Source organism: Paramisgurnus dabryanus, chromosome 24 (assembly GCF_030506205.2).
Source record: "Paramisgurnus dabryanus chromosome 24, PD_genome_1.1, whole genome shotgun sequence".
Taxonomy (NCBI): domain Eukaryota; kingdom Metazoa; phylum Chordata; class Actinopteri; order Cypriniformes; family Cobitidae; genus Paramisgurnus; species Paramisgurnus dabryanus.
In genome coordinates, this window is record NC_133360.1 from 12,748,438 (window position 1) to 12,763,478 (window position 15,041).

Here is a 15,041-nt window from a genome sequence, read left to right on the forward strand (position 1 = left end):
TTGTCTCGTGTGTTGACTGTTATTGTGGATATTGTAAAGAAAAGATGGTAACACTTCACAATAAGGTTGGATTTGAGGAGATGCAAAAGCCTTTGAAAGCCACTTTTTGCCACGCAAAAACTTATGGTGCATTCACACCAGCTGTGGTAGAGGCGTCAAAAACGCGCTATTTGTGCGTAGTTGGACGCTTGAACATTTGAGTTTACTTGCTTCATTCGTGCGTGAAATTCAAGTCATTCGAGAGATTCACACGAACATTTTTGTCATGGGAGGGGCTTCAGCGACTCTGCTGAGATTACGCTCACTTACTGTAATCACGTCACTACTACAGCAAGGTCCTGATTGGCTAACACGGCGTGGAAATCTGCTTAAGTTCAGATTTTTCAACTCGCGCGTTTTCCGCAGCAACGTTCAATTCACGCGGAACGCGCCGCAGGATGCCTAATTGCATCTTTACATTGACTTAACATGTAAATCGCTCACGCTTGCCACCACTACTGCGTCTGGTGTGAACCCTGCATAACGCAGGGTTAGTTGTAATGCTATGTACACACCAAACGCGTAGCATCGTGTTGCTCGCTCTGGATTAATCACATGATTTAACTTTGTGTCATGTGAATTTTTCATTGAGTTGAAAATTTTCAACTTGCGCGAAGGCGCGTTTGAGATTAATAGCGCGTGTATGAGGCTAATAGCGCGTGTTTTCACGGCAATCGCGCAGCCCAATATCGCGTCATTCACATCGCCCTGCGCAAGACGCGTCTGATCCTGTCTTTGCATTGAGTTTGTATGTAATCTACTCGCACAAAATGTTGAACTTGCGTTTGGTGTGTATGCCCCATAACACAGACTTTTTCAATTGTTGCACAAGGTTGAGCGTTTTTTTCCGGTGCTTTTTTTGTGCTGCCAAAAAAAGACGATTTCCCGCAAATGATTGGAAATGTATAATGTTTTTCCAGAGAGTATTGATAAACGAGTGTTTTGGTGGCTATTTTTTCATCATTTGGTTTTTTTTCGGTTTCTAAGTGGGTGTGTAAGATACCAAATCCAATGCTATGTCATATTAATCAGTGTCTTTATTGACTACAACATGGCATCATTTTGAAATATGTCTGCAGCTCTTAGCAACTTTTTTTGGTGGGCTTGAAAATATTTTCACCCAGCGGGGTTAATTGTAACGCAGTGTTAAAACTAACCCCTCAGCACTTAAGATATGAAAACAGCTAACGTTAGTGTAATTCTTGCTGTTGTTTTAAATAGGCTACACACGAATGATTGCTGGCTGCCAACAAAATAAATGTGCCTGTCTTATCACAAATCGTGTGTCAAATTTATTTTTGTTCATATCTTTAATATTGATTGAATAAGGTCACGTCAAAGATTAAAATCATAATGAAATGAATGGCTAAAATCAGACTTTGATGCTCATTATCTCAGAATTGGATTTTGAAACTGTAGTATGTTTATTACAGACTGGGTCACATATATAAAAATGTTTTGTCATAATTGTGCTGCTTTTTCTAACATATTTAGACATTTGTATCCATTTATAATTGAACTATTGTTAGAAAAGCGCTGGATGAATGAATACAGTGTGGATACCTGTCTATTATAGACAGATATACAAACAATATCCACTTCAAGTATATAGAAAAAATAGTATTAAAATATTTGTCTGCAAACTTAATTTTTAGCCAGTGTTACAACTAACCCTCCTGCCAGTTTCATTTAACCCCACCTATGGGGTAAGTTGTAACGTTTGCACTTCTGTCACGTCACGTGTGGTATAATTGTCCAAGAATTGTAATTACTAGAAACAAACTTCAAATGTTCATTTGTAGCAGAAATTTGTGTGTTGCTTGTGTAAAAATATAATTAATCAAACTCAAATATTTTTTGAATGATTTAGCCAAAACCAAAAAGCGTTAGGTTGTGCCCCGCTCTCCCCTACATTAAATACTTTAGCGGATTCAAATTCCCTTAATCCTGGTCTCAGGCCATTCAGAAAAACCTCTAAGTGCACAAAATATGTATTTGGCGAACGACAGTGCGCAAAATAACAGTGATTCACATTTAAACGTGAGTGCTCAATGCAACCCAGATGTGGCAGATGCATGCATCACAGCGCCCCCTAATGTGTGTTTCAGTAACACCAAATTTTAGGGCATGTGCTGTGTCATTCTCACATGTTGCCAGTTTTGTTGTTTTCCAAAGCTGGCCAACAACAAATAAAATAAAATCAGACTGTCACTTGTAAATCCCTCAAATGCTGGTCTGTCAACATACGTTTGGATTAAAAGATTTATCGGGACTTTCTCCAACACCCCTGCTTGGTGATCATTAAATCCCTCAAGTTGTTGCATGCTGATTTTATTTCAAACATAAATACTTGTTGGCAACTTCATGATCATTGTAGGCAGGATCTTTAGATATTTGGCAAATCAATTTGTGTGACAGTAGGTTAACATCTTTTCCTTTGATAAAAACATCTGGAACTATTGTCCAATGCTGCACAAACACAAATAGCTTTGAAACTGTATGATTTGTTTTTACTGTGCTTTTCCTTAGAGAAATCACTTAATGGGCTCCTCCACCCTTGAATTTTATTTAATCTGTTATTGATTTGGTTATTTTAAACATATGCCCAGATTTTTTTAATGAATCTTTTCTTTTTATCTAAAAGAAGGTTTGTACTATTTGTGCTTCAGGTTGAGACGTGGACTACATCATTAAATTCGAACTTGTAAACAATCAAATGTCTCTCCAGTTTTCAAATCTGTAACTCACTAATTCACTGGGTTGAAAAGGGAGTTCACCCAAATATGAAAATTGGATTTATTCTCCTTCGTGACATCTGCACACTATATATGTCACTTTATTATGTCACTTTAATCACACAGGTAGGTCACAAAAATCCCACATCCAGTAACACTAAAGGATTATGCCAAAATGTTCGATACTTTATCTACTAAAATCTGTACTTTATTTACAAGAATTAAAGGAACTTTAGCTTATTCACCGTATCACCCAGAGTTAGACAAATCCATACCCTTTTTATCTCCGCTCTGATGCACCCACCACTAGCCTAGCTTAGCACAAAGACTATAAGTAAATAAATATAAATATAAGTAAATATTCTCAGAAGGCGAAACACTGCTACTTGGGTGGAATGATTAGCGCAACACTTGCACAAACTTTTTGCTTCTCACTACAGGGTTTCGCAGGTACTGCTAGCAAATCACTACACCAAGTAGCAGTTCGCCTTCTGAGAATATAGTTCCCAGTATGTATAGGGTTAAAAGATGGCTGTGTCCCATATGACCTTGTTATTTGTACACGCTGTGACTATACAAATCAAAACATATAAATATGAAAATGTTTGTGTTATTTTGTCACTTATTGGGAGCCGTATGCTAGCTGGAGCCATTTACTTCCAGTCTTTGTCCTAAGCTAGGCTAGCGGTGGGTGCTTAAGACAGATTTACGGCATACACAGAGATAAAAAAAAAGGTATGCATGGACTTATCTAACTCTAGAGGATAAGGTGTACAAGCTAAAATCCCAAGAAGTCGGCGTGTTTCTTTAACAATCAACTGGTGGTTCCTGCCTAATATTGTAAATACATATGAAGGAAGGATCTGTCTTGTATCTATAAGGGGCAGTTTAGATTAATCCAGGACTAGCTAGGCCTTAGTTATTTTAGGACATTTAAAATGTTTTTACACACATACCTTACAAAAAACAATACTGGTGTGCATCTTGAGACAAAACAATGGCATTGATATATGTCAGTGCAAGATTTTCCTAAATTAAGACCGGTCAAACATGCATTTTCTTCTGGGTCTTGTTTGTGATTAATAAGTAATTTAATCACAAACAAAATTAAGGAACGATTATTATATTCTATAAACACATTCATAGGATCTACCCAGCAAAATATTTTCAAGTAAAATTGAGAAGTGCTGGACACAAAATGTACTTTTTGTAATAATTGCTTAGAAACTGTGGTTCATTTACTAGTCTTGGGAAAATGTTTTTGATTTTATTGTTAAGAATATTAATGGCGTTTATTTTGAAAACATACCACTTTTTGGTATTTTGAAGGATCAGAGAGGCTACCATACTATCAATTGTATTTAGGCCTACTTATAAATATGATCCTTCGGTTTGCAAAATTTAATATGCAGAAATGTACATTTTCTGGTTACAAACTGTTTTATTTGCTTTAGAAAATAAACAAATAATGATGTAATAAATTATGAAAATAAATGAAACTATTGATTTTATTAGATTTTCTTTAGAAAGCAAAGTAAACTTTGAAAATCTTCAAAATTTTATTGTAAGCTCCCCCTAACATTATCGTTATAATATTTACTTTACTTTACTTTATACTTTATTGTCTCATTTCTGAGAAATTTGTCTTGGACATCATAACACAGCCATTACAAGAATATATAACCATACAAAAACATAATGTATAGATAGGGTTAAGTACCCTCTTGGTCCTGTCAAGTACTTTGTTGACGGTTGTCAATTTAATAAAAAACACCACACATCCATCATTAAAATAATACAAGCAACCCCAGTGGGATAATAATAAATGTCAAAAAGATGGATTTGTGTAAGAAACAATTAAAATCGTGATCTTATTTAGCAAAATTGATAACAAAACAAGCACGAGAGCCGCGCCCCTTTCACTGGCCGTTTCTCAAGCGGAAGGCTGCATCCTCCGGGTGGCGCATATGCAGGCTGCATACGTCATTAAGACTGGTTTTTTTCAGTTTTGCTGAGCATTACATTCACATGTCATAAGCATATTACAACATTTAACGATTAGTAATAATAATAATATTCAACTTTAATTAATATTCTGAAACAAGACTATGTAGCGTTATGCGACCTTTGAAGGATGCAGCCTTCCTATTGAGAAACGCCCACTGTGAGGCGCGTGCCTGTCAGTCACAAACTCCTGCGTCTCGACACAAGATGGCGCCCGCAGAGCTTAGTGTCCGAATTCCCTCACTCGTTAAGTGTATTTATTTAAAATATTAGAAAACTAATGTAGGGAATATGGTATAAGTGTGCTTGGAATTTGGGGTAAGTTATGGGGGGTTATTTCGGATACAGCAGTTGACACCTGTAGCTTCGTCAAATATAACGGTTTTCACGTGTCTCATCATCATGACCAATTGTCGTATAATATAGTCTCAACATGTTTATTATTTTCTTACACAAACCCAATTTTGCCTCATAAGACATTTATTAAGCAACCAGAGCCGTTTGGATTACTTTTGTGATAGATGGATGTGCTTTTGGAGGTTAAAATTTCTGTGGCGAATATAAACTTTCAAAGAAAAACAGTTTAAATGAAGAGTGGCTGTTATATTCATCCTGGAATTGTATGAGGCGGGTGAGTATGTAAGTTATGAGAGAAATTTCATTTTTAAGTAAACCATTTTAATGGTAATGCATTTACTGACGCTATATTACCGGTAGATGGCGACATTTAATGCAGTATGTGGCCATAAGGTCCACACCTTCCTATGTTTACGTTACCAGGATTAAACATTTTTAAAACATCAATAGACAATTTTAAACCAGTTAAAATGTTAATCAAATGGTAATTTTGTAAACCAAAGGTTAGAATAGGATTCAAGCCTTTTAAAAATATAACCGTGGTTTATTTAGTAGTACATTTAAATTATTCTTTTTTTTTTAAACCATTCTTGAATTAAAAAAAAAAAAATCTTGCAAAAAAACTATCAAAATTATGATTAATATGAATTCACGTTCTTGTATCACTAAGGGCTGTTGCATGTGAAAAGGATGCAGCTGATGCTCGACTGAGCTTCCAGCATCAGGGGCTCTCAGCCAATCAGACGGCGCTCATGATATCTCCCTGCCTGTTAATTGGCTGACACTTTCAGGGAGAGCAGCTGATGTACGCGTGGTGCCTTGACCATCATCCAGTGAGCCAGTGGAGGCAGAGAGAAGACAGGGAGAGTCACATCACTTATATCGTCTCATCACTTGTATCGTATCATCACAAATCCATCAAGATGAACAACAGCTCCAACGACAAAGAACGAGAATCCATAGAGCCACTCCGTTATCTCAGGTATGTGATCTGTCATCTGTCCAAATATGAAGATGCATATTAGAAATACTTAGACGTGCCCATCTGCATCATTAGGAATGAGAGAGGTTCTGTATGTGTAAGAACTAACTTTAGTCATTTATCACTTATCGAGACGCCTTTATTTTTATTACATGCTGTTTATGGAAAACGCAAAACGTATTTTTCCCCATACATTCTTGAATGTATCTTGTAGTGAACACAACAGGTGGACTCAATGTCCCCGCACTGCTTTATGGGTGATTTGGACACCTCGACAAAGGTGATGTGACATTTCAGCGGCTGGTTGTTGTGATGGTAACATCAAGGCCAGGGATTTGCTCTTTAAACAAACGGGTTGCCTGTTTTAGCTTTGTAATCCCAGCCCCTTGTAGTTTTGAAAGAAATACGGGATATGTCAGAGCACCTCTCTGTTATAGAAAGCCAATAAAAGTGTCCAACTAGCTGCGATTTAATCTTACAAACAAATCACCTCCTTTGTTGGTTTGAGAAATTGCCTCGTATTTCTTAAGGGACACCCTTATCTGTTGTTGAGTATGATGGGATGAGATCTGGCTCCCTAGCAAGAGATAAACGGTGTAGGCAAAGCAATTCTTTTTAGGTAATGTGATCCGGATCACATCATGAATAGTAAAAATGTATACATTAAAAAGGCTGCTACTTTGTGATGTCCAGCCTTATTGTTGGACAATTTCAGATCACATCCTTCTGGTTGTGCATGTGCCAGCCAAACAGCTGCTATTGGGATGAATGGGAATATAAACACAGCTTTCTCTTGTGTAGGTATTATAGATGTCTCTCACCACCGGGGTGTGAGGAAGTTTGTGGATTTTTAGTGTTTTAATACCTCTAATAAATCATGAAATATCATTTCTTGGCAGTATATATACAGTTAAGCAATAACAGGATTGTCCCTAATGACATTACAACTTATAACGTCTTGACATCCACGGCTCTATATGTTCACTGGCTGCTGGGGTTTATTTATAGGTCAGGACTTCAAATGTAATAATGGAGTGAGAGGCTGTCTGCATGATTTGTGGTTTGTGACCAGGCAGTGTATTACTTCTAATGGGGGCCGCCATTAAAGTTAGATTATGGAGGTGAGATCTCTGTTTTCTTGGTGTGGCGTTGCATGTGTTGTGTTATAGATGTACTTGGCTACATACATGTTACATCAGTTGAATATAGGGAGAGGGGAACGGGGCTAGTTGTCACACAGGGAAGGGATTTGTATGTAAAATCCAAATTACACCTAAACAGTAGCAGTGGTTTGGTGTGTATCCTACTTTAAACCTTTTCAAATGATTCCTGCTTGAGTCATTGAAGGTATAAAGTTGACAACTAGCCCCGGTCTTTCCTCATATGCTGACCTTTCAGGGCCATGCACTGATGTCTAATGATCCATCATAGGAGAACATTCACAGGACCTTTGAGGTTTTTACTCAAGCAGAAAACTGTCACACACTGTCTCTATTTGTAACAATGATGCCAAAAGTTGTTTGATGCTCTATCAATCCAGATCCATCAAATGTGTCCACTCGGTAGATCAAAGATCAAAGACGCTGTAATCAAAGATACACACTGAAACCATTAGAGGGGAACATCCTAAAAATATCAAGGGGTGGAGGTTACAGAATCAGAAAATGATTCTGAAAGCTAGACTCAAACTCAGGTCGTCCGCATTAAAGCCATTATTCAATGTGTGTGAGTGCTACCTATTAGGTTCAATTCAATCTGATCTTGCTGCAAATTTGTGGTGGCAAATTTGTATGAATTCATACAGTGCGAATTGTACAAAGATGTGCGAATAGCTGAAAAAAAGCACACATATAACTCTATCTCTTACTTCAAAATCACAGGGGCGAAAGCAGGTCGTATAGAAACATACTGTACAAATGAGACTGTGCACTGTTAAAAATGGTCAAACAAATGATCCCGAGCTGTCCAAGGGATGGCATCCTTAAAAAAGCACCTTTGCAACTAAACAGTTTACCTCAAAAGTACATATTGGTACCAAAGAGTTTATTTTAGTACCTCTAAGGTATATATTGGTACCAAAGAGCGCATATATTAGTACCTCAGAAGTACATATTGGTACCAAAGAGCGCATATATTAGTACCTCAGAAAAACATGTTGGTACCAAAGAGCTTAAATATTAGTACCTCAGAAGTATATTGGTACGAAAGAGTGCATATATTAGTACCTCAGAAGTACATATTGGAAATCATCTTTATACACGCAGGCTTGAGGACCTCAAGTGATAGCGAAACTGTGATTGCAATATCCTTCAGTAATTGTCCCTCTATTCTTCTTGTTCCCCCACTCCCGTTCTAAATTGCTATTCTTGATTTGAAAAGTACATATTGGTACCAAAGAGCGCATATATTAGTACCTCAGAAGTACATGTTGGTACCAAAAAGCGTATATATTAGTACCTCAGAGGTACATATTGGTACTAAAGAGCGCATATATTAGTACTTCAGAGGTACATGTTGGTACCAAAGAGCGCTTATATTAGGACCTCAGAGGTACATATTGGTTCTAAAGAGCGCATATATTAGTACCTCAGAGGTACATATTGGTACCAAAGAGCACATATATTAGTACCTCAGAAGTACATATTGGTACTAAAGAGCGCATATATTAGTACCTCAGAAGTACATATTGGTACGAAAGAGTGCATATATTAGTACCTCAGAGGTACATATTGGTACCAAAGAGCGCTTATATTAGTACCTCAGAAGTACATATTGGTACCAAAGAGCGCATATATTAGTACTTCAGAGGTACATGTAGGTACCAAAGAGCGCTTATATTAGTACCTCAGAGGTACATGTTGGTACCAAAAAGCGTATATATTAGTACCTCAGAGGTACATATTGGTACTAAAGAGCACATATATTAGTACTTCAGAGGTACATGTTGGTACCAAAGAGCGCTTATATTAGGACCTCAGAGGTACATATTGGTTCTAAAGAGCGCATATATTAGTACCTCAGAGGTACATATTGGTACCAAAGAGCACATATATTAGTACCTCAGAAGTACATATTGGTACTAAAGAGCGCATATATTAGTACCTCAGAAGTACATATTGGTACCAAAGAGCGCATATATTAGTACTTCAGAGGTACATGTTGGTACCAAAGAGCGCTTATATTAGTACCTCAGAGGTACATGTTGGTACCAAAAAGCGCTTATATTAGTACCTCAGAAGTACATATTAGTACCTCAGAGGTACATATTGGTACCAAAGAGTGCATATATTAGTACTTCAGAGGTACATATTGGTACCAAAGAGCGCTTATATTAGTACCTCAGAAGTACATATTGGTACCAAAGAGCGCATATATTAGTACTTCAGAGGTACATGTTGGTACCAAAAAGCGCTTATATTAGTACCTCAGAGGTACATATTGGTACCAAAGAGTGCATATATTAGTACTTCAGAGGTACATATTGGTACCAAAGAGCGCATATATTAGTACCTCAAAAATACATATTGGTACCAAAGTGTGCATATATTAGTACCTCAGAGGTACATATTGCTATCAAAGAGCGCATATATTAGTACCTCAGAGGTACATATATTATTACAGGTACATATTGGTACCATAAAGTTTATATTTGTTCCTTAGAGGTACATATTGGTACCAAAGTGTACATATCAGCTCAGAGGTACATATTGGTATCAAAGAGTTTATATTAGTACCTCAAAGATACATATTTGTACCAAAGAGCGCATATATTAGTACCTCAGAGGTACATATTGGCACTAAATTTATACGCATCTGTACCTAAATGGTACATATTAGGACCTTTTTAAAGGGTACTGCTCCAGTGACAGCTTGGGACCAAATTCGGACAAATTTTCTTACAGTGTACAAATTCATTCGAATTAGCCACCTTGTAAAATAGGTACATATTGACAATATTTATTTAAACTTGATGCTATTCTAAGTGAATCATTTACCTGTTGATTTAACTATTAAGCTTAACAAAGGACGGTAATGCCCCAGAAAGTACACAATTAAGATTTAAGAGTTAAAATTTGTCTTGTAAATGCATTCTGTCCTTCGTTTTCAATTGCACATTTACAAAGCAAATTGCTTTGATTCCTGTTTCTTTTTCTTATTTTTTAACAGCCCATGATTCAAGATTAACCACGACTCCCTAAAGCAGACTTAAGCAGATGCAATTTTAATAGACGTAATGCACAGATCCGCTGTTAAAGTGCTTGTTTTGCTCAGCAGAATCTTTTTCAGCTCTTCTTTATCCATCCGAGGCCCTGCCCACCTGAGTCAGCTCATAAAATACCTCATTTTATGAGCTATAAAGAGGGTATATTAGAGAATAAATTACAGGCAAAATAATACTGTTGCACTGGTGCAGTAAAACACAGTTAGCTTCTGTCTTAACTAAGCATAAAAGAGCCTGATGAATGCTGTTTTAAATCCTTTGCACAACAACCTGTATAAATTTCTTTGAACACAAAGAGATTTGTAATAAGGAAACAGGAGCACCATTGACTTCCATGGTAGAAATGAAAAATACTATATATGGAAGCTAAAACGGTTTGGTTGCAAACATTGCTATACTACAGCATATAGGTTGATTCAAAGCTATTAAACATTGACTAAATGCCTAATAGGGTTATGAACTAACTACTTTATTGTTTGTTCGGATATATGGTCCTCATGTGTAAATCAAATCAAATCCCACTCTTATAGATCTGAGTTATGTTCATGTTAATCGGGCCCATTAATCACTGTGTGACAAAGTAGATTTAGCAATTACAGAGGTGCAGATTGCTTATTTTTCTGGTGTGTATGTCTTTCAGTAACGGGGGTTGAATATGAATGATGTATGTGTATTGGGGTTGGGTTCAGATTGACAGTGCTTCGTTTTCTTCCCCTGATGAGTTTAATGAATGTCTTCACTGCCAAGCTTGTAATGAAGTGTCTCTGTTTCTGATAGACTAGGTGAGAGATGTGAGGGGTGCCTTTTGTTTAGGAGGAAATCATCTTTATACATGCAGGCTTGAGGACCTCAAGTGATAGCGAAACTGTGATTGTAATATCCTTCAGTAATTGTACCTCTATTCTTCTTGCCCCCCCACCCCTGTTCTGAATTGCTATTCTTGATTTGAAAAGTACAAAGGGCTTTTACTGGGTCACCAAAAATCATAGATATTGCACTTCTTCATTGCTTAAATAATTTGGAGTCACACTGTCGGAATAACTTGCGTTTCTAAATGAAATCAAATCTGCCACTATTGGCTTTCTTTTGGGTCTCAATGTAATTCATTATTGCAAAATGTTTGGCTTGTAATATTTTAGCAAGATACATTCGAAATGATTTCTTGGAGCTGACATTCAATTCACACCCAGTCAATTCTAGATGAATAAAATCAAATTCCACTTGGCTTTCTCTCATTGGCTGTGTATAAAAAATTAAAAATGCTGCATTATTAGGGAATATATAAGGGAAGACAGGGGTTGGTTCACCCCAAAAAATTTGAATCCGGTAATAACTGACTCACCCTCATGTTGTTACAAACCTGTGTAAGTTTCTTTATTTTGCCGAACACAAATGAAGATATTTGTAATAAAGCAGTTTTAAAGCACCATTGACTTCCATAGTAGGAAAAACCACTACTATGTAAGTCAATGATGTTGTTGGTTACACATATGGCTCAATATATCTTTCTTTTTATTCCAAAAAAGTGTAATATAACCATGCTCAAATAAAGGCTTTTTATACTTTTTTTTGGAATATGAAGAGTGCCTTGGATCCCCTCTTTTTTTTTTACCTTTTGAATACCCTATACCAAAGCGCCCCTTACATTTTTTTCTAAATTTTTTCTTAATAATTGCTTCTGCTATTTCTGAGCACTTTGAATTTTTCCTGATTTCATATCTATCTTTTTGTTCAGCAGAACAAAGAAATGTATACAGGTTTGTAACAACTTGAGGGTGAACTTGAAATGAATGTGAGTGTAACATTCAGTCTATCAAGATTACTTCATCTGGTAATTCCTAAATGTCATTATTTAAAGGGGACATATCATGGAAATCTGACTTTTTCCATGTTTAAGGGCTATAAATCTACCTAGAAAATGTTAAAAAGAAATATCAAGTGACCTAGTTTTGTTAACCATTTTCTGCAAGCATGTGAAAAAATAGGTTATTGAAATTTGGCTCCCCTTGTGATGTCAGAAGGGGATAATACCACCTCTTAATCTGCACTATCAAACCACGTTACTGCCATTTAGTGCAGAGATCAGCTCATTTGCATTTAAAAGGACACCCAAAAATTGCACATTTTTGCTCAGACCTATACAAAGTGGCATTGTTAACATGTTATAATATATTATCTATATGGGTGATTTTCACGAAATTCATGATATTACATTAAATATATGCATTTACAAACTCATGTTTCGGTAATGAGAACTAAAAAGTTGTCTAGGTACTATGACAAACAAAATTTCAACTTTTATCTGGAGAGAAAAAAATAAGAACTGCTTACCTGAAAGCCATCTTGTGTCACAGTCAATTATGTCCCTTTCAACATTATTTTTTAAAATGTTAGTTCCTTGAGGGCTTAAACAATGATTGAAAACTGTTGCAGGGGATGAGAACATTTTTCTTGGATTTATATTTCTTATTATTGTCTATAAATTTACCAATGATCACCAAATACCACATGTTTCTTTACTGTTAATGTTTATAGTATAACATGCACTGAAGCTTTTATTTTTTTTGATTTTTTTGATTATAAATATTTCCATGTCAAAGAACCGAAATCCAGTCATGGACACTTTGCGGTAATGAAAATTTTCCTCTTAAATGTGGGAAAAAAATGGGTTTGTATGATGTCTTTGGAAATCATGTGCAAAATAGTACACGAAGAGATGTTTGTAACTGTATGCTTCTTAGTTTGATACTCTTACTTTGCATTTACTTTTTTATCAAAATGTTTCATGGCACCTCATAAGTCCAATTTCGTGAGAATCACCCATATGGTATTTTGAGCTAAAACCTCACATATGTACTCTGCTGACACTAAAGATTTATTTAACATTAAAAAAAGTCTTGAATCCCCTTTAATTTGATTTTTTTTTTAAATTAATTCAATGTGTGCTGTGTAAAAGTGACTTGCAGTGCATTAAGTCTATACATTTGATCAGTATGTGTGTTCCCTATCAAACCTAACATGCAAAATAGTTGGGTGCAAGGTTAATTTCAGGACCCCATTGGGAATAACAAAGAAGACACACCAGGAATGTGTAATTGGTGTGTCGAGGCACACAGATGACAGCAGGTAGGAGCCATCGATGGTTTAAAAGTCAATAGCAGCTTTTTCACAAGCACATGATACAATTTCCATTAGCGGAGAGAGCAGCTGAGAGACTGGGATTGATGTATGGCCAGATCACCATAGAAACAGTGGGACTGCTACATCAGATTCCTGTGAAGGCTTACATGCATGGTGGAAGTTTCTGAGAGGTGAAGGAAACGGCAGTAAATGACTGGAGAAATGAGATTGTTCGTTTTATTTGGAATATCGTCAAACAGATCGACGTGCGGCGACGCCGTCCAGAATAAACTTCCTGAACATTACGTTCCAGCCGAAGTTTGACTGATGCTAACGGCCGACCTTATAGCTGTTTTCTTGCACAATTGTCCCTTTTTGCTCTGCCAGAGACAGCTTAATTGAGTTCACTGTCTCGCTCTGTTGAGCGTATTACAAAGCCATTATGTTCTGGCAAAACCTGACAGTCTTATAATCTACCTCTCCTCCAACAAAACACTCACTTTATACAGCAGCTCACAATTGTGGTGTAGTTTAGTTTATGTCTAATAATATATCAATATTATTTTTTTTTAAAGCAACATAGTATACCCTGTATAGTAGTAGTGTACCTTATTGCACTTAAATTTTTAAAGTGCACCTATTTCATTGCTAAAAACAACATTATTTTGTGTATTTGGTATAATACAATGTATTTGTATGGTTTATGGTTCAAAAAACACATTATTTTTCACATACCGTACATTTTTGTAGCTCCATATGTCCTTGTCTTCCTGCAACGCACTGCTTTTGTGTTCCTGATTGGCCAGCTAATCTGTACGTTGTGATTGGTCTGAATACCTCTGACGTCAGCCAGAAATGTGACGCTCCTTACCATGTTTAAAAGATTCGCTCACAATGCAATGCTAACAGGAGATAAAGGGACACTCTACTTTTTTAAATAAAATAGGCTCATTTTTTAGCTCCCCTAAAGGCGGGCGTACACGGTGCGATTTTTGCTGTCGTAGGGGTTCGCATGCGATTTTATTTCCTCAGGAGCAAATTGTTCATGCTCGTATGGTCGCGGCTCGCACCGTGTGAGAGGAATTACGAGCCGAGCCGAGCAGGTTACGAGCACCTTACGACCTCCCGATAATTTTTAAACATGTCAAAAAAGTTCGGGAGCTGTCGGTTTAAATTCGTAGTGTTGGTGCGGGTGTACGAGACGATCTGGCAAAGCACTTGAAGTTGACCAATCAGAATGTACAATACGCAGAAGAAGAAAGACAAATGTAGCACTGCTACCTCAAATATTGATGACTACTCTATAGCTGGCTATGTTTCGCGCACATACACACTCCGGTGACCGGACATCATGACAAATATGTACAGGTCCTTTCAGTGACGACCTCTTGATCAGCTTATTTGCCTGAAAAAAACTTGTCATACGTGTTTTTGTGATGTCGGGTCACAGCTTTGGATGTGTGTGGAAACAGGAGAGAGTGTAGTTGTTTTAGGCTATACCGCTGTTCTGATAAGTGCTACCACAATGCATTAAACGAGGCTTTTTGATATTAAAACTTTTTTGTTTTACTTGTTGATTTTT

At 36.8% G+C, this 15,041-nt stretch overlaps 1 protein-coding gene across 1 annotated transcript in view; it reads left to right on the plus strand.

The window, feature by feature from the left end:
• Nucleotides 1–5,871: 5,871 nt before the first annotated feature.
• The window catches only part of yjefn3 (YjeF N-terminal domain containing 3), a 68,180-nt gene continuing 59,010 nt past the window's right edge, over nt 5,872–15,041 (plus strand). The window contains exon 1 of the mRNA XM_065246157.2: nt 5,872–6,117. Coding sequence (XP_065102229.1) covers nt 5,939–6,117 — 179 coding nt within the window. The 5' untranslated portion in view covers nt 5,872–5,938. The remainder of the gene's footprint in view (nt 6,118–15,041) is intronic.